The following is a 26,072-nucleotide window of genomic DNA, read 5'->3' as shown; positions in this document are numbered from 1 at the left end:
CCCCGAAATGTTTACTGTTTTCTCCTCCACAGATGCTGCCATACCTGCTGAGCTTTTCCAGCAAACTTTGTTTTTATTCCATTCATTTTAAAGATGTTTAAGCGTGATTGACAGTGAGTCAGAAAATTGGGCAAGCTGGTAATTCTCATAGATCTGCTGCTAGCTCTTAGATGGCAGTGCTGTATCTGAGACCTAAGATTTCAGTTCTGCTTTAGGTGTCAAGTCAAAAGAGCATCTTGAACCTTAAGGATCAGGAATTTCAAGCTGTACTTATTTTCAATTCATCTGTCAGACCCATATTTCTTTTCTGATTCCTAACTATTAGAAGATTGGTTCTTGTGTCATAGAGACCAATTATTTTTTGACTTTTTGACTTGACAGGTGATTGCCCTGCAGCACATCGCAGAAACAGAAGCCGTGTAGAAATATAAGACCTTTTGGGAATGACTTACAGTGTCCAGGCTACATTTTCCCAGCTCAATGTAATTTATTTATCACTGTACAACATAACCAGGAGGAATCCATCTGCAGGAACTGTAGCAACAGCCTACAATTAGGTGCCTGAGGTTGATAATAAAGATGCAGAAAAGTCGACCTGCAAGATTGTGTGCCGACTGGCAGATCGATATTTCAGATCTGTTTGAATAAATGCATATGTAAACAGAATAACCCTGTTCCCCCTCCCCCAACTCAATCCACCTTTCCTGCTACAAGCACATATACCCCAGTTTCTACTTCTTTTGTACAGCTTCCATCGCTCAACTTCAGCAATGTTCACACAACTGTACATAAATCAATTATTTTCCAGGAAGTCCCGCATCCATAGTACTTTCTATCAGAATTTTTCTTCTCTTAACAATTGATATACATTATGTTTGATGACTGAACAGAAGATTGAGAAGTGGCTGCCATCTGCTAAGGATTGAGGTAAATCTTCATTCTAATAAGTATGGGTTCTTTGGGTCTCCCTCTAGACTGCTACATTTTTGTTTCTGTAAGGTACTCTAACATTACCTGCATTGAGTCTCCAATGGATCATTGAAAAGGAGTGAATAGGGCTGATATTGATGTATTGTAATTGTATGTTGCTACATGTGTTAGTCCACATAACAATCATCCTTTCTGATGAAGGGTCTAGGCCCAAAACGTCAGCTTTTGCGCTCCTAAGATGCTGATTGGCCTGCTGTGTTCATCCAGCTTCACACTTTCTTATCTCGGATTCTCCAGCATCTGTAGTTCCCATTATCACTAATACAATTATCCAGATAGTCAAGTTCTTGAATCAGATATCTGAAGTTTACATGCAATAAGGCCATGGTATGACAGACTTAAAAGCAAAATCTGGGTTTAGTGCTTTCTATTGTAATTGTGCATTACAAGCACAACAGACTGAGTGCACAGAAAGAATGACTCAAGGCGAGGTGGATACTTTTGTACTAGAGTGTCACATGCTGTGATGTCATGTAACTGTCTTAATAGCACAAGCCTGTGGAGTAATGTAAATTCTTGGGAAGGGATAACATTTAAAAAGGCCTTTCTTTCCCATTTGCTTCTTTACATTTTTCCCTTAAATATTCTGCCGCTTTGCTTCTTGCACAATTTTGGTAAGCAAAGGAATTGTGAATGTTATAGGTGGCCATCAGATCTTTCACTGTGGTTGAGGGCATATTAATACCTAATCACCAAACAGATAAGTCCGTAACAATTCAAATGGTTTCTAGGCAAAAAGCAACCAGTGCAACAAAATTACACTCTAGATTCAGTTCCTATTTCCAGTAATTGATAGTCAATGCTTTTGCACAGTTCAGTGTCAACAGTTACATATCTTTTCTGGTTTTATTTGTTAACAGGAAAAGATTTATACATACATCTGATCCTATGTCTTCACTGCTGCATGTCAAGTGTAGTATAGGGGTTTCAGTTCCCAAATGTCAATTTCTCATTTACATAAATCTGGTAGGCCTCATCATAATTAGACATTTGTGAACATTAATCCTGACAAAAATGCCAGTGAAAATATTCACACTCCAGTTTTTGGCAGGTAGGTTGTGTTGTATTCCAGAAACACCAAATCAGAGGGGCCCTACTTTTTATCACTAGGCTCGTCCCGTTCTCCTTTAATAACAGTAAGTATTAAAAAAATTACATTTTAGTTATTGACTAAACAGTAAATAATCAATCCAAATCACCAGTTCTTCTTGTGTTTTTTTTCACTATTATTACTTGCACAACAACTTACTTTTATATTCAGGTGTTCAGCTGAGCTCTCTCCCTAAAACATTGATTGATGTGAACAATGCAGTATAAATTCTATTTGCATTTCTAACTGCTGAACAAATATTCAAACCCCAGATTCTATGAAATTTTGTGATACTTTTGCATTAGTACAGAGAATATCAACAATCAGTTGGCTTTACATTAAGGAACATATGCTCAAGCCATTGACAAAGATGCAGAAGTGGATTAGATTAGATTCCTTACAGTGTGGAAACAGGCCCTTTGGTCCAACAAGTCCACACTTCCCCTTGGAGCATCCCACACAGACCCACCCCCTATAACCCACACACCACTGAACACTATGGGCAATTTAGCATGATCAATCCACCTAGCGTGCACATCTTTGGACTGTGGGAGGAAATCAGAGCACCCGGAGGAAACATACGCAGACACAGGGAGAATGTACAAACTCTGCACAGACAGCCACCCGAGGCTGGAATCGAACCCAGGTCCCTAGCGCTGTGAGGCTGCAGTGTTAGCCACTGTGCCATGCTGATTAATATTTTGATTTTCTGCCTAATTGCTAAAATTCATGAAATATGGCTCTTATTAGCATTCTGTTGTTGTGTCAGCACAGTTAAGGCCAGAAAGAAATCTTTAGGTTAATGAAAATGGTGATTTCTTTTCTCAACCAACATCATTAAAAAACATTAGCCAGTCATTTATCTAAGATAATAGGAACTGCAGATGCTGAAGAATCCAAGATAACAAGGTGTAAAGATGAACGAGCACAGCAGGCCAAGCAACATCATAGGAGCAGGAAAGCTGATGTTTTGGGCCTAGACCCTTCATCAGAAATCGGGTCGAGGCCCGAAATGTCAGCTTTCCTGCTCCTAAGATGCTGCTTGGCCTGCTGTGTTCATCTAGCTCCACACTTTGTTATCTCAGTCATTTATCTCATTACTGTTCAAAGGAGCTTGCTGTGCGTAAACTGGTGGTCAGGTTTTCATGTTATAACAAGTCACTTCAAAGCAAAATTGTTAACACCTTGAGATATTCTGAAGTCATTAAAATTATCATGTGAATGTAAATGTGTTTTTCCTTCCTTTACTGACCTTCATGTCAATCATATTGATCAACCTGTGGATTTCAGAGTCTTGCGAACGATGAATTACCATCTCCACCCCTTGAACAGTAGGCTGGGCTAGCCAGGGCTTTCCATCTGCTGCATTTGTTGAGTGCCACAGCATAGGGCACTCAGCAAAGCTACTGGGTTACCCGGCAACATCATTTCTAATGACAGAGTCACAAGGATTGCAGAGGGGATACTGAGGTTGCAATTTAAGCATTCATTATTATTTTTGCCCTCTTTCATGCTAATTGTTTTAGCATGATTCAGGATCTTTTCCATTGGCAAGTATGTGCTAACCCAACTATGCTTCAATTTACTTGGACTACTAACCATTGTAGACATACTGATACTCGGTGCAAAATGAACCTAAGGGATAGGATTAACTCAGTGAATGATCTCTATCTCCACCATCATGATTCACTGGGTTAGTACATTTGAAGTTAACCCCCACTATTCCCAAACTTATCATAAATGCAAAGATTAAATGAAACTATCAAATATTTCAATTTGTCTCCAACTGACGGCTACCAGGATAAAAACGAATCATACCTGCTTGCTTCAGTAACAATAAGCATAATGTCAATTATCATCATAATTTTAACTTTAACAAGAACAGGAAAAGTTCAAGGTTTCTAATTTGTGGAACTTAAACTTTACCCCTTTTAAAACTTCCAAACACAAAGGAACAAAAAAAATATGAATAGCAAAAGTAGAGAGGAGAAGTAGTAGTCAGGAGAAAGCAATTCTGTTACACCAATCTAAATCACAAACCAAGTTGGCTGGTTTCACAATCCTTTTCATTTTTAAATGATTTTTCAACATTATCTGCAACAACATGCTCAGTCTGTAGTTCACTTGGTTGGACCAAGAGTCATTCTGATAATCTTAGTATTATAGAACAATTTCTTTCTGAGCTCTAAGGTAATTTTTCTGCTCTTTCAGCAGAAAATTGGCAAGAACAGCTTTGCAAGAAAGATAAGAGAAAATGATTGATGCAGCCAACTTTTGGTGGTCTCCCGGAAACACTTTGTTAATCCCTCTCACAGGGTCCGTGTTGCACTGCCGCCTTATCAATCAGTGGGTTATTGTTATGCTGAGCTTTTCCTGAGTCTATTAAAAAATTGTGCCAATTTGTCTGGACTTAATGTCGCTGAGAAATAACATTATTTCACATGCATCAGTTAGCTTCATTTGTTTTTCCATGCTGCAAACAACTCTTCGTATATTCTCCTTTTTTAAAGAAAAATATCCTTTTCTCTCATTTTCAGACCATAGTCTAAAATTTAAAAAAAGATGTAATCTCTTACACCAACACAGCACGTAGAAATTCTGCCTCAAAGGCACAATGGAAACTACCAGAACCTATAGAAACAAAACACATACAGGTCTCTGCAATTTTCCCGTGGCTCCTAGGATAAAGTTTAAAAGTAGACCAGTGGAAGCCCTGAAACTGATTTTTTTTTGTTGCTGTGCTTAGAACTGCATGGACTAATTTATCAGTTCACAAAGTGACTACTGAGAATAAAATACATTTCACCATTTGTCTAATAGTACAATGTGACAGACGCTTTACTCCGTTTTTAATGAAATGAATGAAATGGCATACATCCAGCACATTGCCTTTGTGAGCATGGGTTTGAACCATTACTGATATTTACTGCCATGGATGTATACGACATAAATCATGCTTAATATGGTTATATTCTGCAATGAATTTATTGTTGCAAATATCAATTTTCCGACAACATAATGTTCCATCACTGGCTAAACCAAGTCTCCAGTACACAATCAATTAAATCCCCCTGGGTAAGCACTGTCAAGGACAGGTTGAAACATTTTTCATGGTATGTGCACAACATCCATCAATTTGAAGTAAGTGTCTTGAGAAACATAAATCTCACACTTTTAAATTCTTAAGTATTCTTATGATGAAATAATCTTGACATCCAGATCAACTTCACAAAACATCTTGCCTGATTTTACTACACACCTCACTGTAACCCATACTGCTCAGAGCCTGGTAAGATTCCACCCTGTTTGTTCTTTACAATGTTACAAACGATACCTGTTTCCCCACTATTGGGAAGAAAGTATTTACACAAATATCAAAACTTGCAAAGGGAAGAGTTATCTTTTAAGTAGAAACAGACAGGCCTTATAAAAAGTGAACATTTGCAATAAATCCAGTGAATAAATATGAATATATTCTTTAAACATACATCTAGATCATTGACATTCTCAATATTCAGAATTGTAGTTGGTCAATATCACTCACTTACTTCCAAAGGAGTAAGATCAGCAACAAACATAACTGCTGATTGCAGAACCATTGCGTAGAAATCATAGGCCAGTTGAAGGAAGTAACGACACTGCAGAGTGAATGTACCATATGAAAATGAGAGAAACTGCCAAGCTTACTGCCAGTGCCAAAATCTTTCCATATTCTAACATTGGGCTACTAAATACCAGCACGAACCAACTCAATGGATAGCACATGTTGAAAATACTGCTGTCTTACATTTCATTGAAGCAATCTCCCAAGACTCTGCCTTCACATTTCATGAAAATTGGAAAGAACAGAATGATCCATTCGTCAGTATATGAAAACACTGTGTCAGAAGCACTAGCTCATAAACAGCTATATGCAAACAACACTGAGAATGAATTGAAGCAGCACAGGATGAATCATGGTGCACAAGTGAAAAGAATAATTTGACTTTATGTTCATACCCACATGGTACTAAAAGGGTTTTCTGACCGGGGAATGGGAGAATAAAGTTAGTCTCACCATGGCAGTTTTTTCTTAATTGGTGAATCCATAACCAATAGCAGTAAGAGAAAAAAAAGCATATGTTGGAAATCAGAAGTAAAATTTGAAAACATTGGAAATGTTCAACTCTGTCACAATCATGTAATTACTTAGTTTGATTACATTTTAAGTCAGAAGTTTTAAATTTGCAACATCAAAATATAACTGATGTATAATATAAACATCGAGCCTAAGCTTAAGATAATTCAGCTTTTTGTGATTTTGCAGCTGAATGAAGTCAGTTGAGTGAAAATCACCACAATGGTTAAGTAACATCACGGTTAAATAGTTTTGTTTTCTTAGGGAAGGATATTTAACTTAATTCAAAACAGGATACTTTGCTGACCTTCCGTAAAAGATGTGAATATTTTAATAAGGATGGGATCTAGTCGTGCTGGCATAATTCTACAAAGAATTAAATGATTGTCCATTTCAGGCATTTCCAAGCTACACTCGAGCTAAGTTTTGTAGAATTATGTCAGCATGACCAGATATTGTGAAATTCATTTTTTGATGTCTTGCAGAAACAATGATGGTTAAACTGCTCATACTTGTAGTCATTCATTATTCCATTGGAGCTGACAGCAACTACGTTTAATGACAGAAATCCCTAATTTGCTGTCATTGCTACTGCACTCCTCCAGAGGGTGCACTGTTGAGGACTCCCTTTCCACTACTCCATTTGTAATCTCAAAGCAATGAGTGAATTTCCAAAGCCATTCCTCTCTTGTCTTATCATTTCGCTGTAAATCCCTTTAAAATGATGTCCCGTGAATGGCAGATCAATCTGAGACTGGTACAGTTGGGGAAAGGAGCAAGTCAAACAGTCACGGCAGGCAGGAACAAAGTAGAAAACGAGGTAGGACTGATGAATTAAACTGCGTTTATTTTATTGGAAGAGGCCTAACAGGTAAGGTAGATGACCTCAGTGCATAGCTCGGAACATGGGATTGGGATATTGTAGAAATTACAGAGACGTACCTTGGGGATGGACTAGATTAGCGGCTTAATGTTCCAGGCTATAGATGCTATAGGAAGGATAGTAAGGGGAGGGAAGAGAGGAGAGGCAGTGGCATTTTTGATTTAAGATAACATTATGGCTGTAGTTGGGGAGGATAGTCCTGAAAAGATGTTCAGGGAAGTTATTGGGTGGAACTGAGAAGTAAGAAAGGGATAACTATCTTTTTGAGGTTGTAGTATAGACTAATCCTTGCACCCCACCCCCACAACCCCGACACCCCCAGTAGTCAGCAGGAAATTAAGAAACAATTTGTAAGGAGATCTCAGTTGATTGTAAGAATATTAGGATGATTATGGTAGGGGTTTTAACTTACCAAACATGGACTGGGACTGACAGTGTTCAGGGCTTTATGGAGAGGAATTTGTGAAGTGTGTACAGGAAAATTTTCTGATTCAAAACTTGACCTACTCTTGGGAAATAAGGCAGGGCAAGTGACCGGTGTCAGTGGGGGGGCACTTTGGGGCCCAGTGACCACAATTCTATTCATCTAAAAATAGTAATAGGAAAGGATAGACCAGATCTAAAAGTTAAAGTTCTAAATTGGATGATGGCCAATTTTGATTGTATGAAGCAAAAACTTTCATAAGTTGATTGGCAACAGATGTTCGCAGGTAAATGGATGGCTGGAAAATGAGAAGCCTTCAAAAAAGAGATAATGTGAGTCCTACGACAGTGTGTTCCTGCTAGGGTGAAAGTCAAGGTTGTTAGGTGTAGAGAATGCTGAATGACTAGAGAAATGAAGGTTTTGGTCAAAAAAAAGAAGGAAGCATATGTCATCTATAGACAGCAGAGATCGAATGAATCCCGAAAAGAGTACAAATACATTAGGAGTATACTGAAGAGGGAAATCAGGAGGGCAAAAAGGGAAACTGAGCAAGTTTTGGCAAATAGGGTTAATGAGAATCTGAAGGAATTCTCCAAATACAGTAAGGACAAAATGGTATCAGAGATAATGGGAACTGCAGATGCTGGAGATTCCAAGATAATAAAATGTGGGGCTGGATGAACACAGCAGGCCAAGCAGCATCTCAGGAGCACAAAAGCTGACGTTTCGGGCCTAGACCCTTCATCAGAGAGGGGGATGGGGGGAGGGAACTGGAATAAATAGGGAGAGAGGGGGAGGCGGACCGAAGATGGAGAGTAAAGAAGATAGGTGGAGAGGGTGTAGGTGGGGAGGTAGGGAGGGGATAGGTCAGTCCAGGGAAGACGGACAGGTCAAGGAGGTGGGATGAGGTTAGTAGGTAGCTGGGGGTGCGGCTTGGGGTGGGAGGAAGGGATGGGTGAGAGGAAGAACCGGTTAGGGAGGCAGAGACAGGTTGGACTGGTTTTGGGATGCAGTGGGTGGGGGGGAAGAGCTGGGCTGGTTGTGTGGTGCAGTGGGGGGAGGGGATGAACTGGGCTGGTTTAGGGATGCAGTGGGGGAAGGGGAGATTTTGAAACTGGTGAAGTCCACATTGATACCATATGGCTGCAGGTTTCCCAGGCGGAATATAAGTTGCTGTTCCTGCAACCTTCGGGTGGCATCATTGTGGCAGTGCAGGAGGCCCATGATGGACATGTCATCAAGAGAATGGGAGGGGGAGTGGAAATGGTTTGCGACTGGGAGGTGCAGTTGTTTGTTACGAACTGAGCGGAGGTGTTCTGCAAAGCGGTCCCCAAGCCTCCGCTTGGTTTCCCCAATGTAGAGGAACAAAAGGACAAAATGGTAATGGGCAGAGAATACAGCCCCTTAAAGATCAGCAAGGCTGCCTATGTGTGGAATAGGAGATGGGGGAAATATTAAACAAGTATTTTGGATCAGTGTTTACTATCGAGAAGAATATGGAAGATGAGAATTTGGGGATATAGACAGCGACATCTTGAAAAATGTCCATTTATAGAAGAGGAGGTGCTGGACATCTTAAAATGCATAAAGCTGGATAAATCCCCAGGATCTGATCAGGTGTATCCTAGAACTCTGTGGGAAGCTAGGCAAGTGATTGTTGGGCCTCTTGCTGGGATATTTGTATCATCCATAGCCACAGGTGAAGTGCCAGAAGACTGGAATTTGGCAAAGGTGGTGCCTCTATTTAAAAAAGGTGATGAGGAAAAGCCAGGGAAGTATTCATCGATGAGACTGACATTGATGGTGGGAAAGTTGTTGGAGGGAATCCTAAGGGATAGGATTTACATGCATTTGGAAAGTCAAGCACTGATTAGGGATAGCCAACATAGCTTTGTGCGAGGGAAAACATGTCTTAATAATATGATTGAGTTTTTTGAAGAAGTAATGAAGAGGACTGATGAGGGCAGAGTGGAGGACATCTATATAGACTTAAGTTAGACATTTGACAAGATTCCTCACAGTAGACTGGTTAGCAAGGCTGGATCACATGGAATACAGGAAGACCTAGCAATTTGGATATAGAACTGGCTCGAAGGTAGACGACAGAGGGTAGTGGTGGAAGTTTACTTTTCAGACTGCAGGCCTGTGACCAGTGGTGTGCCATAATGATAGATGCTGGGTCCCTGTTTTTTTGTCACATACATAATGTATTTGGATGTGAACGTAGGAAGTATGGTTACTAAGTTTGCAGATGACACCAAAATTGGAGGTATAGTGGAACCAAGAAGGTTAGCTCAGAGCAAATGGGATATTGATAAGGTGGGCTAATGGGCTGAGGAGTGGCAGATGGAGTTTAATTTAGAGAAATGTGTAGGTGCTGCGTTTTGGAAAGGCAAATCAGGGCAGCACTTACGCAGTTAATGATAAGGTCTTGGGGAGTGTTGCTGAACAAAGAGACTTTGAAGTGCAAGTTCATATTCCTTGAATGTGGAGTCACAGGTAGATAGGATAGTGAAGAAGGTATTTGGTATGCTTGCCTTTATTGATCAGGTCATTTAGTATATGAGTTGGAGGGTCATGTTGAGGTTGTACAGGACATTAGTTAGGCCACTTTTGGAATACTGTGTGCAAGTCTGATCTCCCTGCTATGGGAAGGATGTTACGAAACTTGAAACAGCTTAGAAAAGATTTACAAGGACGTTGCCAGGCTTGGAGGATTCAAACTGTCAGAGGTAGTGGTGGAGGCTGATACAATTACAGCATTTAAAAAGGCAACTGGATGAGTGGGTGAATAGAAATGATTTTGAGGGATATGGGCCAAATGCCGGCAAATAGAGCAAGATTTACTTCAGATGTCTGGTCAGCATGAACGAGTCGGAAAGAAGGGCCCTACATTTCTATGACTGTGTGACCCTGTAACTGGGTTTTTAACAATATGCCAACTTCACATTTACTGTTATAAACACTAATATTTGATTTTTCTGGTATGCTAAAATAAACTGCCACACACTTCTTTTTTTTCAAATCATACTTATTTTAGCAACTGCCTTAAATGATTCTTGGTTATTCATTTCACTATCTGGAAAATCAAATAAAAAATGAAAGGACTTAATGCTTTATAATTCCTGTTTTGATGTCTGTCAGAATGCTTCAATGTGATTGGCTGATTACCTTGGAACCTAACATTACAGCTGTTGGATGCTTTAGGTGCCTTTGATTTGGTTCAGGAGTAGCTAAGTTCAAATTCAACAGCAAACTTATTACCTCAGTCGCGACAATAAATTCTAGCTCAAGATTTATGATTAAAACTCTATTTCACTGAGTGCATCTGTAAAACAGTTGCCTCTGTTTATTGCCTCTGTTCTGCAAAGCAATAGAATTATTTTTGGAACTGGCAGAGATATGGTTCTGCATTTACAATGTACAGTCGATGTAAATATACTGAAAATAAAATAGTGAACAGCTGTTACAACTAGTGAAGAGGGGTAAGTCAGCTCCCTTCTTTATAATCCCCTCATTTGGTCTTAAAAGACTTTTGATCCCTTTCAGCATGCAGCTATATAAAACTGATAAAACGCAGCTCGCTAGTTCGAAAGTGAAGGAGACAATGACAAGGTTCATTGAGTAAGAGGAAGAGGGGTATTTTTGTTTATGAACCCTGAAAAAAATAATAAAATCTGACATTAATCTCACATAAAAACATTGGTATTAAATTTACAAATGAAAGACATCTATTTAAAAAAGGAGAGTCAGCATATGCAGTTTAAAAAGTCCTTAAAGTCTTTGAGGTTTTAGTTTTAACCTGAAAGCGTGATTGCTTAGATGATGATTTGTACCATCCACGTTTTTGAAATCTGTTGATATCTTGAAATTCTCTGTGAATTCAGTGTTTTTTTTACATAAATCTGTGCTTGATAAGGTCTGATTGCACAAATTCACGCTGATGTGTGATCCAGTGTTAATTTAATCACCATTTGATAGCTAATATTGACCTATTGAAGTCAATAGAACTGCACTGCAATCCACAGCGCACAAACCACATTCACTGAAAACGTTTATTTGCCTTTAAGGCATTTATCTGCATTTAACAGAAAACATTGGAAATTAACTGACAAGGCATGAAGCTAAAACAAGGGGGCCAAAGCAAATCCTGAGCTTCAAAACAATCGAAGAATATTTTGGGTTATGTTACAGACATGGACATTCCTCCCAAGTCCCAGCTGCTACAGTGGTATGAAGTGTGTGATTGTTTAAGATAGACAATTCACTAAAGTCATACCTGTAGTACTATTATTAGCTATTATAATTGCTGCAATTAGTTGTTGTAATAACTTATTTTTATTATGCTATGTATTAGAGTCCAGCCCCTTCCATTGCTACTCTTTCTCTCTCGACCTTATCTGCCCCTTCCTCCTCACCTTCTCCAGTTTATAGTCATCCTCTTTCACCCTCTTTTTCTGTCTTCTCACTCCGTCTTACTTACCCCCTATTTTCTACCCTCCTTCTCCTCCTCTTCCCTCCTGTCTTGCATCTCATAACCTCTCTGGCAACCTCTCACTCCTCTCTCCTAAAAACATCTCCCCTCAATTTCCATTCTTCCAATCTATCCGCCTATCTCCATCTTTCCCACTGCCTTGCTGCATCCCCCTCTTCCCTCCTACTTAATCTCTCTTCCTCACACACCTCTGCTCAGATCAAGTGTTGGTCAAAATCAGAGGTTACCCAAAGTTTTGCTTTGATCTATTCCAGCATGGGACACATTGCAATGATGAGGCTTGCATTCAACCAAAGACAAATGTTTTTGACAAGCCCATGAAAAAGGGCAAGAGGACAATAGTAGTGAGGGGGTGCAAAGAATGGGTCAGTTATTCCAAAGCAGTGTAATTTCTTTCCTATCCTCATTTCAATAAGATTTGTTGGAACTGATCACAGTGTTGGCCAGTAATACCTGACCCAATCCACAGCTCTTGGACCGTGCTGAGTGCTGGCTATGGCAGGAATAGTGTCCCAAACATCATGGAGGTGGGAGGGAGAATATGGATCTGGGTGATAGAGGTGGAGGTAGAGTTGCAGAGGAGAGAGAGAGAGACAAATTTGAGCCCTGGTGAAACAGAGGAGGGGCAGATAAAAGGGATGAAGGTGGGGCTGGTGGGAAGTGGAATGCCTGAAGGAGGGTAGTGCTTAGTCCTGAGTGGGAGATGGGTGTGTCATCCTGAGACTTAGTGGTGTTGAGTGAACATCACAGAATTTTGGAGGTATTTTTCAGCACCGTCTCAGGGTTGGGTGGTGTTAACTCCTGGTAGAGGAGGGGGGAATGAGCCACACATTGTTGAGTAAAGGCTTTCTGCAATATTTTCTCAATATATTTCTACCTTTTTAAATCTTGAGCTCTTTGTAATTGTGGATGGTGAGCTACAGTTGGCAATGGTGATGCAAGTCTTCTTGTTGGCATGGTTCATTCTTTTTTTCTGTATCTATGTAACTAGATATGGTCCAATATGTCCCGGTGTGAAGGTTGCAGAAGTGACGTTCATTTGCCTTTGAGAATTAGATTCCTAAAGTCCTGAATGGACAGAAAACAACAAGCTCACTCAGGGACCTGTTGGAATAATACATACTGCCAAGTCCTTCTGAACTGTTGCAGCCGATTTCCATCTGATATAACTTACTGAATTTGTTCTGCGTGACTGCAACCAAAATGATTGATATCAAAGTTACATCTGTGTTCTAACTCAGACAGTACTCACTTCTAAACATAAAGAAATATTTTTGTTCTTAATGGAGTTTGGAAGTTGGCTAAGATAATTGGAAATAGACATTTAGGAACTTGATTTGTATTGAATTTCTAAATCATGTCCTTAGACTGTCACAAGAAGTTGCTAGTGTCATGAAGATACACTTAGGAGACATTTTTGACAAACCATTTCTAATGGTTTGGGATCATTGTGAACAATGAAACCCCTACCAAAAAGATAGGTATGAAGCCAATACATTCCAAACACAAGATGAAATGTTTCTCCTATGGTGTTGGAGTATTTTGCGTGGACTGTTATGGGGACATACACTTCTCAGATTTTTTTTGCTATGCAGACCTTTGAGGTCCATGCATGCAGTGGCTTCCATATGCGGACTTTAACAAGGTGGTACATCAATTGGCAAGTGTGGGACGTCCAAGTGCAGCCATACAACTTGGAGGGTAGATTGGACAGGATCTCACAACTTATCATTCTGTCATAGAAACACTCCAAAGACTTTCTAAATACATCTACTTTCAATGGGACAGGCTTAAGGATCATAACATTGAAGAACTCACTGGCTGGGTGATACAGCATTTGTGAGAAATTGAAGAATACACTCATGATCTTTGTGAAATATGAATGTGATAGCCTTTCAGAGAAAATCTCATTCGTCACAAAATTAGGATTATAGGAGGACTGAAAAGTTGAAGACCTGAGATGCTTCTGTACTGTGGAGTTAACATTTTCTGCACATCATCTATTACAGTCAGATCAGGTCTAATGCTTTTTGACAAATAGATTGAACAGAAAAGATTTGGCTCATATTGATTTGACATTTCTTACACATGAAAAAGAACCACAGGCAAAATCTTATAGCGATCTGAGTGATGTGGCCTGTGGCAAGATTTGTGACTGTTAGATTGAAAGTTCAGCAAGGCTCATCTCAACATTGAGAACATTTCACTCCATTTTTTGTGCTTTTCAAAAGTGTGGTAAGTTTATCACTAGGTATGGGCCAGTTGCTAATTAAGAGGGAGTTATTACTTGTTAAAATGTCTTGCTGACAGTCCTCATTTATCTTCAATTTTCTATTTACCAAACTGGCCAAACAAACTAGATGTGAAGGAAACTCAACTGTGCAAACCAGTGTGGGCACCTGGTGAATTCAACTGCTACTTGCTCCAAGTGACATCTATGTTGGGCACAAGCCACACACTCCCAATGTCCATGAACGTTGGCATTCAATAAGCCTTAAGAATTTTCATGACACCTCCTGCATTTCATTGCTGTACCAGCATCTATCATTGTAACACTGCGACAAGAACATTCAGAGACTTATACCCAGTTCATGCTCGACCAGGCTACATCTCCAGGAACTTCATTTGCTTCCATATTGCTTGCTCACTATAAACCTATCAGGATGGTCACAGCATCCCAGCCTTATTTTGCCCTTGAGAATTTTGTCACCCTTAGCTAGAGATACCAGAGTCAGATATTTCTGTCTTACCTTGCTATTTAATGCAGAAACAAAGGAAGGGAGGATGTCAACATGCCTCATTGAAGTCAAGGAAGATAGCCTTCTTTGAAGGATTTGCAGTACAATAATTCCAGAGCAGCTTCTGATACCAGTCCAGGGTCTTGGACAGAGTCCTGCAGCTGCTCAGCATGTTTGGATTCAGGATGTTCTCTACCTCAGGAATAAGGAACCAGATGTCAACCTGCTATCACCTGCTTTGTCAATAGTGTGGAGCTGGAGGAACACAGCAAGCCAGGCAGCATCAGAGGAGCAAGAGAATAGACATTTCGGACCTGGGCCCTTAATCAGGGCTCCTGCCTTGACTCTTTCTATCATATTGTGGCTGTTTTCCTCCCAGAATGAGAGAGAGGCCAGTATTAAGTGAGATGAAAGTGGGTGGCATAGCTTTAATTTTTGGTGCAGTTAGGGAGGTATCTAAACTCCAGAGTTCCAAAGAAAATTAATACTGGACTTGAAATGTTAAGTCCACTTCCCTCTCCACAGATGCTGCCAGGTCTGCTGAGTTTCTCTAGCAATTTTTGTGTTTATTTCAAATCTCCAGTACATTGCTTTTACTCCACAAAATGGTTGTCTGACATTCTCCACAATAACAGTGGGCTTTCAAACAGCCTCAATGCCCACCGTATACAACCAGCCAACTTAGAGTCAGTCCCTAAAGTCAGAGGTGCTCTGAATCTCCTGTTTATATCTGTCAGCCAGGACTCCCTGATTAGCCCAGGTTAACAACCTCTATCATGGATTGCATAGTCAGTGTGATTCACCTGGTTCCAATCACTACATTGGGCCACTTCTTTATTTTCTTTACTGTGGTTGAATGACATTTTCGCAATAGTTTAGTCTGACATGTTTGATAATATAACGGTGTGAAAGTGAGAGTCTCAAAATTAAATCTTAGTGATGATTTAATGGGAGCTGTTTTCGGTGTCTATGAATTGGAGTTTCAATACTTTTGAATGCTAGTCACATAATACGATATGTATTAAAATATAAATGAAAATCATTCTGAAACATTATTTGACCTTTATAATACAAGCTACCTCTCATTAGTTTAGTTAGATCTGTACATGCAGAGGAAGTTTTCACAGCCAATCATAATGTAAAGTCATTTTAAATAAAGGATGATCAAATTTTATCAGACTACAATTGTCATTGAAATTTCGAGTGAAACATTTCTTTTATTCTAATAGTGTACAAATGGTTACATGTTGATGTAAGGTTCTTCCTCATTTAAATAGAACCATTAATAATTTTATTTGGATTAACACCACCATTAAAAGAATAAACAGAGATCAAAATGTGTTCATGAATATCTAAAATATTAACCCAAATTATTATTTATTTTAGTTTTAATGAATTTAAGATATTATAGTTTACATTTTACTATTATACTTCTAGATACGCAAATAAACTAAGGCCCATGATATAAAATAAAATTAAAATTATAACATTTTGTCATTAATAAAAACCATAGAATAAACTAAACATTTTTTCTGTTGATTATACATCAGATTGCAAACACACTGATCCAATATTTTTCAATATGGCAATCATGGTTCTATGTTAATTCATGATGATTAAAACTCCACATAAGTGTCTACTATGGATCGTAGGAACCACATAAAAGGGTGAAAAACACCCCTTGCTAAATCTTTACAGAATACAGAAATTACTCATCAGATACAATCACATTGCATGGTATTGGATTTAATAGGCTGTAACCCTGTCTTACTGAGATTCCATGTTTGCAGCAAAGTCTACCTGAAATGGCTCTCATTGAAAAGGGATACATTTTTCCATCAATAAAATTCAGAAACAAATATTTAATGCAGTACAACATGTCTGAGTTATAGCACATACCCAAAATACTGCAAAGAATTTATCACAAGTAAAGTTAAATATTCATATCTTAAGTTATTAAATACAAACTTGATTGCAGTTACTCATTCATAATTAGCTCCAAGTCGTGACACTGAAATTAAAATTACTGGTATAAAGTATTGTATCTAATTTTGACCATAACAAAGGGCTACATTTTGCCAGCTCCAAGGTAGTGGGCGTGGAGACATTAGATGGGGAAATTAGCAGATTTTGGTATTGGGGATAACTCCCTAACACACTACAATACTAGGAATCTTGTCAAGTGGTGAGCTGGAAAGTGTGTGAGATGCCAATTCCACATAGCTCAAAAGCCAAGTTTTAATGTTAGTTCCTCTATGTGGGGCAATATTGCAGCTTTTCCATCATATTGCCAAATGTAGAGTGGTTTCCTGTCATGTATGGAGAGCACCAGCTCAATCAAAGCTGCCTCCCTGTGGCAGGCTAGAGAGCTATCAGAGTGTGAAGCTCCATGCTACTACAAGACTTTATTAAGGGGCCAAATGTAAAGTTTTCTATTCATTTTTAAAGTTGACAGTTTTGCAGGAGGGAAGCTCATGTATTCCTTTCTGGTGGCTGAATGGTGGGAGTGGCACCCTCCTAGTGGCAATCGTTCACCATGACCTATAAATATTGTTGTGCATGGGCTCCTGCAAGCCCAAAATGGTCAGGTGTAGCCTGGGATACCCATCTTTCTGATCCAGCTAAAAGATTTATGTAAATAGTATGATTTTTATTTCAACAATTTACAGATCACATGAATATAACTGACTATTATAGAGACTGTTAGGAGTACACTGGCCTCAGGACAGTCTCCGACAACTCCTCCTTTACTCTCCCAATATTCCACAAGCTCTGAAAGATCAATGGCAAGGATTGTGTGGTTGCTTTAAAATTTGCTGTGTCCAAAAGTGCAAACAATAGAATAACTTCAAACAAAAAATAGGCAGATTGGTTCAGGGAATGGGAAGAAAGATCACAATATAATTTAGTGGATAAGTATGACTAAGCAAGGGGTGAAAAGAAAAGCAAAGGAACATGCATTTAATGAAAATGTTCTGAAGGATGGAGATAAGCAGACTAAGGGGTTCAAATGCATAATTCCCAGAAAATACAAATGAAAGAAATGACATAAAACAGGTAACAAAGTTTTAGTTTTACAAATAAATGGGCGTAGGACAAAGTCTCAAGAAAATGGTCATCAATTTATATCTGACAGAGGTTAGGCCACAGCTTGAGCAATATTTTAGAGTATCAGTTATAGTTTGCACATTAAACACACAGGAGATGTGTAGTCTATAGTTACTGAAGTGTTGCAGGAATAGTGTTTTTAGAAATGCTGAGACTATTGCAACTGGGAGAGCTGTAATGTCAATGATGCTGCCTTTTGAAAAAGGCATTAAATCAAGATTCCATCTGCCTTCTCAGGTGCCAGGGCACTATTTTGAGGAAGAAAGGAGTCGACCCTGGTGTCCTGTCCAGCATTTACCCCTGAATCAACATCACAGAAAACAGATGATCTAGCTATCGTCAGATTGCTGGTGGTGAAAGCTTACTGAGCATAACCTGGCTGTCAAATTTCCCTTAGTACAGCAATGATTATAATTTAGTTGTCATTGGCTGTAAACAACTGTGAGATGTCCTCTGGTCACGAGAAACATTATTTAAATGAAAGTCTTCTTTGTTATTCAGGAATTTATAAACTGGCTCCAGAAACATCTCAGTATACCCTGAAATACAAAGAAACTTGGCGTCTGCACACATTGTCAAAATTAGAATAATACAATACATTAAATAAATCACTTTAAGGTGCAATATTCCAGTGTTTTATTTTGTTCTTTGTGTGGCCGTCCACTGAAAGAATTGCTCCAAATTATCAAATATGCCTCTGGTTTTAAAATCTTCAACAAAATATTACTATAATCTCTGTAGACTCATGTCATTAGCATTGCAATTAAAATGCTTTACAGGAATCAACATCTGTGATTTATTTTCAAATATTTTCATTAAGCACATCTTAGCACATAGTAAATAAAGATACAAACATATTGGGATTGAGCACAAATCAGGTAAAAGCAAGTAATTCACATCTGGTACAGTGCGGATTTGCATATTGCCATACAGCAATTTTTAGATATGTTTCTTATAAATTAACCTTACAGCAGACTTACATTACACAGGGTGTTAATCCAGAAACCCAGATAATGTTCTGGGGACTGGGGTTCAAGTCCCACCATGGTAGATGGTGGGATTTGAATTCGATAAGTATCTGGAATTAAGAATCTAATGATGACCATGAATCCATTGTTGATTGTTGGGGAAAATCCATCTGGTCACTAATGTCCTTTGTGGAACGGAACTGCCATCCTTACCTGGTCTGGTCTACATGTGACTCCAGACCCATGTGGTTGACTCTTAACTGCCCTCTGGGCAATTAGGGATGGGCAATAAATGCTGCCTAGTCAGCAATGCTCTCATCCTATGAATGAATAAAGAAAAATAAATTTCCAATATTTTTCTTTAATTAGACATTTGACAACAGAGAAACCTAGGGATTCAGGTACATAATTCAGTGACATTTGCATCACATGTAAACAGGGTGGTTAAGAAGGCATTTAGCATACTTGCCTTCATTGCTCAGACCTTTTGCCCAGAGGGCAGTTAAGAGTCAACCGCATGGGTCTGGAGTCACATGTAGACCAGACCAGGTAAGGATGGCAGTTCCGTTCCACAAAGGACATTAGTGACCAGATGGATTTTCCCCAACAATCAACAATGGATTCATGGTCATCATTAGATTCTTAATTCCAGATACTTATCGAATTCAAATCCCACCATCTACCATGGTGGGACTTGAACCCCAGTCCCCAGAACATTATCTGGGTTTCTGGATTAACACCCTGTGTAATGTAAGTCTGCTGTAAGGTTAATTTATAAGAAACATATCTAAAAATTGCTGTATGGCAATATGCAAATCCGCACTGTACCAGATGTGAATTACTTGCTTTTACCTGATTTGTGCTCAATCCCAATATGTTTGTATCTTTATTTACTATGTGCTAAGATGTGCTTAATGAAAATATTTGAAAATAAATCACAGATGTTGATTCCTGTAAAGCATTTTAATTGCAATGCTAATGACATGAGTCTACAGAGATTATAGTAATATTTTGTTGAAGATTTTAAAACCAGAGGCATATTTGATAATTTGGAGCAATTCGTTCAGTGGACGGCCACACAAAGAACAAAATAAAACACTGGAATATTGCACCTTAAAGTGATTTATTTAATGTATTGTATTATTCTAATGTTGCACAAAATGTTGGTGAAGCCTTTGAGTACTGTGTGCAGTTCTGGTCACCCTATTATTAGAAGGGATATTATCAAGCTGGAGAGAGTTCAGAGAAGATTTACCAGGATGTTGTGGGGAATGGAAAGTTTGAGTTTTAGGGAGAACGCTGGACAGGCTGGGATCTGTTCACTGGAATCGAGGAGATTGAGGGGTGACCTTACAGAAGTTTATAAAATCATGAAGTGAATAAGGTGAATGGCAGCTGTCTTTTTCCTATGGTGGGAGATTTCATTTTAAGGTGAGAGGAGAAAGATTTAAAAAGAACATGAGGCACTGCAGTTTTACCCAGAGAGTTGTTTGTGTGTGGAATGAACTTTCAAAAGATGTCATGGATGCAGGTACAGTTACGATATTTAAAAGACATTTAGATAAGCACATGAATAAGGAAGGTATGAAAGGGTATGGACCAAGCACAAGCAGGTGGCACTAATTTAGTTTGGGGTTGTGGTTGGCATGCGCTGGTTGGACAAAAGAGTCTGTTTTTGTGCTGTATGGCCATGTAACTGTATGACTCTATAAGTGTGCATGGACCCAAAAATTATAGGAGACCAGTGACAAGCTCATCCAACCTTTTCAATCGTCTCTCATTTTGGTGCAATGAGCAAACTTCAGAAAGGCAACATTTGGCACATAATAAATGCAGAGTTTCAGAAAAAAAACACAATTCCAATGAATATAATTGGTAATTCAAATAAGTAATTCCTAAAATTGCCCATTAAAAGTTCATGCAGCAGATCTAAGTAATTGTTTCACCTTATGAGTTAGTCAGAGCTAGGAGGAGGTAACACTAGTCCCCAACTCTTGATCTTGATGGAAGAAGAGGTGAACACACAGTCCAAAGATGTGCAGGCTAGGTGAATTGGCCATGCTAAGTTGCCTATAGTGTTCAGGGGTGTGTGGGTTACAGGGGGATGGGTCTGGGTGGGATGCTCCAAAAGGCAGTGTAGACTTGTTGGGCTGCAGGGTCTGTTTCTACACTGTAGGGAATCTAATCTAATCTAATCTAAACTAATCTAAGGAACTGCGGTTCAGTAACAGTGACGTTGCTTTCATGTTTAAAGTGGCCTGGGCAGATTTCAATGAAAGGAGGGGTTGTATCTAATGTGAGTTCACCTCCAATTTGGTGTTTATACCTGATGCAGCAATGTTTATGTTATTTCCCATAACATAAGAACCTAGGCATGAATATCTTGGTATTGAAGAGTCCAGCAGATATTGATTACAGCTAATTACCACATACAGCTAATCACAAATACTTGCTATCATTATCACTACAACAGAGAACAGCGTGCTTTCAACAGAGTGTCATGCTTTGAATGATCACAAGTAAGATGGGGAAGGAAATCTTTATATCCACAGCTCATGTGTTATTATATAGTACTGGTATCATGAATATGCCTCTTAAAGGTATACTCGCATGCTAAACATGTGACATAACACAACGTAAAAGAAAGTATACTTTAGTCTGGAATGTTCTCCTTTCCCACTGTGCCTCATGGATAAGTTTGAGGCAAATGAGCGGAAGGAGGAGATAACAGAATCAGACAGTAAAATGGGAAAGAGAAAGCAGAGGAAGGAAAGGTTAGGAGTGTGCATGGCTCAGTCTCAGAGTTTATAGAAACTCCCTTTCTTCCACTCTTCCACTGTCCCTCCTTCCCTGACTCATTCCAATACACTCTCCTCATCCCTCTATTCTTCAGCCCCATTTCGTCACTCTCTCTTTCTTTCTTCATTCCCTCCCTAATTCTTTCCCTTCCTTTCTTGGTCCTTCCCTGCTTCTTTCCCACACATTCTCTCTTTCTCCTTCCCACATCTTTTCCCTCGCTCTAACCCTCTTCCATCATTCCTTTTCTCTGTTCCTCTGCTGTCTCTGTTCCCTCCCTTCCCCATGCTCCCCACTATCTCCCCTCATTCTCCCTCCCTCTGACTTCTCCCTTTCCCTTCCTGTCTCCCCCTCATTCTGCCCTCTCCATCTACCCCCTCTATCCCTCCCATCTTCTTCCCTCTATTCCCTTTCTTTCCTTTCCTCCATCCCCTCTCCTCTCCCTCTCTCCTCCCTCTCCCCATCTGGCTCTCTCCCTTTCTGTCCTTCAGTTGCACACACATGCACATTTCTCACAGCCAATGGTTCGGGAACCCATTCAGCCATCATGATTCAGGTCTTTCAAAGGGCCCAGTGCTTGTGGGGCAAAGCCTTGCCTTTCAGCTCTGTGACCATTTCTCTCACAAATCTTTGAAGAAATCCTTCCACCCCAGGTTCCTTCATACCACTACCTTTCTCCTGAGACATAGAATGACACATATATTAATTTGCCTGGACAGAGGTTATTGCATCTTGAACAATGCCTCACCAGTTCCTCTATGAAATCATCTCTGAAACCTCTTATAGTGGTAAAGGAATTAAAGCTTTACTCTGAGCATATTACAGAGCACATGTGAAAGGATGTATGCTGTACTGATGTGAGACTACATGGAACTGGAGCCTGGACTTCAGGGTTCCAATAAGATGTAGGTTGTGTAAGGGCTTAGGACCCTGGACCAATGTTGTACTGATGTTATGGAGCTGTTCTTCACCTAGCACACTGTGGGCCAAGTTAAGAAAGGGAAAATGAAACATATGGAGATCTAGGCTGAAGCCTGAAGTCTAGCCATGTGAATATTAGAAAAACATACAGAGGTTTGTGGAGTAGACCAAAAGAGTAACCAAAAGGTTAGGTAGTGGAATTTATGGAACAGTTTTTCAATAACGTAACAGAAAGATAAGAGCCTGCTAGGTCTCTGAACACTATTTAGCATTTAATCTTAATTTGGAATAAAGAGAGTTATAAAAATGCCCAAAAATGAAGATAGTTCTTAACTTTGCCTTCTCCTTAACCAATCTGTCTTAAACCAAAACTTATATATGTGAACACAAAACCACACAAATGAAGAATGTCCTTTCTTCCACTCTTTGTGTTGGTTATGTCTAATAAAAGTTATTGCTGCTTTTTCACAATAACATTGACCTCACACCACTATGCCTTTTCCTTTCCTTTGCCTCCGCTTCATGATGTCCCTCAGCATCCATACATTTGCTGTTCACATGCTGGACTAACTATTTACCAGTTCGCTAAATCTCAAACCACTTCTACGTTGTCGGGATGTCTACCCAAAACCAAGTCCAGGAAAAATTAGAAATAAATACAGTTGAACTTCAGGAAGATTAAACTACTTTTTTCAAAATCTTTCTCCCTTCCCTCCCTTACTACTGATGACAACTCACATTGATTGTTGAATATGGTCTTCAGTATCCTAAAGTATCCTATTTAATCCTAAACTGAGCATGTAAGCTCACAACTGCCCCAACAAACTGTCCCTAATTTACATTTTCACAGCATCCTGGGATCAATTACGGGTTAATGATGTTAGATGTATCTCTACATTGACAGTTTTGTATATTTTACCTCCCCAGTGGAAAAGTTGGATTATCTAAAGGCCTGAGAACTCAGGAAAAACTGCAACAACTGGATCTTTCCACTCCTACTCCAAGATCCTCTGCAGCCCACATGAGATAATCTGAATCTGGGCACGAAGTAGGCAACACAGCCTTTGGAACTCTTAAACCTGGCCACAGAGAACAGTGTCTAGTCCCCTGACTATACTATCCCAGATTATAACTACATTTTTCTTTTCTCCCCTCTCTTGAATAGTTCCCCATACCACAGTGCAATGGTCAGTTTGCTCATCTTCCCTACAGCTCTGATTCTCATCCACACAGGGAGCAAGAATCTCAAACCTGTCAGTCAAGCTCAAGGGCTAAGACTCCTTCAGCGCTACCTCCTGGACTCCTCTACCTGCCTTGTTCTTAGTCATACCCTCCTGTCCCTGAGGTAGTTTATCTAAGGGGTGTGACTGCCTCCTGAAACACAGCATTTGGGTAACTCTCCCCTTCCCTGGCAGGTCACAATGTTCAAAGCTCAGACTCCAACTCATCAACACTCAGTTAAGTTCCTTAAGCAACCAGTATGTGCTACAGATGTGGTCATTACAAAACACTAAGGGGTCCACTAGCACCTACATCATGCAGTTCCAAGACATTGCCTGGCCTGGCGTCTTTATTTTGTATACTTAGTTCTCAATTTGTATTTTAAAATATTCCTACTGGTCTTTTAGTTTGTAACCTGTAAATATTTCCCCTATTTACCTTAAATCTGAAAGTAACCCATATTAGGTAGTCAATTTAGTAGCTGTTACTAACAAATGAACTTAAAGTTTTCCTATGAAGTCACTCTTTCTTTTGTGCTGGGTCCCCAGTCCTTCAATTTAACTGGTAAAAAGACCTTACAAACTATGAACTAAAAAGCAAGCAAGAAGCACCTCATCCTCTCTGCACTGAATTCCCACATTGCTTCCAAAGTCCACAAACTATATACTCACTCAGGCTATATCTCATTTCTGATGTGATCTCTCCTTCCTAGCCTTGAGCAGCTTACTCTCTAGAATTTATGAACTGTTTCTTTTTTGTTATAACTTATAGAATATTATTGCTTGGTGAATTGAAGCCATGTTCTCTCAAAGCTAATTTCTATCAGTGTCGTGAATTCATTAATTTGAACTGTATGAATTAGCAAATGGTAGCATTGAGTTGGATGCTGTTGGCACTAACACAAAAAGAGGGTTGTGAGGAATGGTAATGCTGGTGATATTGTTGTCTCTGAAATAAAGGATGTTAGCATTGGTGATGTAGTAAAAGGTACCTGTAGTGTGCAGATACACCTAGATACAAGGAATTGTTAAAAGATATTATTTCTGACAAGGATCAATTGCTCAGTTTACTTTGATGGGGAAAACAAACAATTGCCTGATTATGTGCTTGATACATCTGAGATAAAGCAAGATTTTAGTCGTGGAATACAGTTGTTACATTTGGATGATTATTCACACATGTGATATCATACACCCTGTGTAGCCTGATTCTTATTAAAGGAAACACTCCCAAAGAATAAACCTCATATGGATGTATACAATATAAATTGAAAAGCTACTAAAAGATATTTCACTTTAGGAATGTGTTTCTATAATGCAGTTGACATTTTTGAGGGGTTTCAGTCATTACCTTTTAAATCTGTATTTTTGGGATGGCACATTGTCTCAATGGTTAGGACTGCTGCCTCACTGTGCCAGGGACCTGGATTTGATTCCAGTCTTGATTGATGTTGAGCTTTTCGAATTGGAGCATCACTTACCCAGGCACGTGAAGAGTATTCCATCACACTCCTGCCCTGTACCTTGTAGATAAACAAGATCTAGGGGCAGAGGAGATGAATTTCTCACTGCAGGATTCCTAATCTCTGAGCTTCTGTTGTAGCCACAGCATTTATGTAACTGATCCAGTCATACTGTCAATGCCCAGCAAGATAATAATGGGGAGTTCAGCAATGGTAATGCCATTGAAGTTAACAAGTAAGCGATTCAATTCTCTTTCATTGGAGATGGTCATTGTCAGTCACTTGTGTAGCACAAATGTTACCTGCTGCTTGAACATTATGCAAGTATTAGCAAAGATCTCCACTTCTGACATAATGATAGAGGGATGTCATTAATGAAGCGGCTGAAGGTTGCTGAGTCTAAGTCACCACCTTGAGGAATCCCTGCAGTGGTATCTTAGGGCTCAGATAGTAACCTCCAATAAAGTCAACCATCTTCCTTGTTGATATGTATGACTCCATCCAGTTAAGTCTAATTTCCATTGACTCTAAATTTTCCTTGATGTCACACTCAGTCAAATGCTGCCTTGATATCAATGGCAGTTACATTCAATTCATTTCTGGATTTCAGCTTTTAGTCCATTCTTGAACCACAACTGTAATAAATGTGCCTGGTAGATTTGTCAGTATTAAGTTAAATTGCTCATGGGCCTCTAGCATTTCTCTTCTTGACACCTCTGTTCAGCAGGGTAGAACTTGGACAGCTGCTGTACCCCTTCCCTCCCCTCGATGTGGACTCTCTACAGTCGTCTGGTCATCACTGACTGCTCATACTCATGGGTGAGTTGTAAGTCACTAAGTGAAAACACAGGTAACTGCA

At 39.4% G+C, this 26,072-nt stretch overlaps 2 protein-coding genes across 3 annotated transcripts in view; one reads left to right on the top strand and one right to left on the bottom strand.

Moving 5' to 3' along the window:
• Nucleotides 1–5,939, bottom strand: part of oprl1 (opiate receptor-like 1) — a 218,830-nt gene extending 212,891 nt beyond the window's left edge. The window contains exon 1 of one of the 2 annotated variants that reach the window (XM_059652792.1): nucleotides 5,868–5,939. Coding sequence is in view for 1 of the 2 variants with exons in the window: in XM_048550553.2 (XP_048406510.1) it covers nucleotides 5,868–5,911 (44 nt within the window). In the remaining variant the exon portion in view is untranslated. The remainder of the gene's footprint in view (nucleotides 1–5,867) is intronic. The other variant, XM_048550553.2, reaches the window with a different exon arrangement.
• LOC125461626 (protein LKAAEAR1-like) overlaps nucleotides 835–26,072 on the top strand; it is a 68,127-nt gene continuing 42,889 nt past the window's right edge. Inside the window, exon 1 of the mRNA XM_048550560.2 lies at nucleotides 835–927. The gene's annotated coding sequence lies outside the window, so the exon portion shown is untranslated. The remainder of the gene's footprint in view (nucleotides 928–26,072) is intronic.

This window comes from Stegostoma tigrinum, chromosome 19 (genome assembly GCF_030684315.1).
Source record: "Stegostoma tigrinum isolate sSteTig4 chromosome 19, sSteTig4.hap1, whole genome shotgun sequence".
Lineage (NCBI taxonomy): Eukaryota > Metazoa > Chordata > Chondrichthyes > Orectolobiformes > Stegostomatidae > Stegostoma > Stegostoma tigrinum.
The sequence above is the reverse complement of the archived record's forward strand: the minus strand, read 5'-3'. Positions and strand labels throughout refer to the sequence as shown.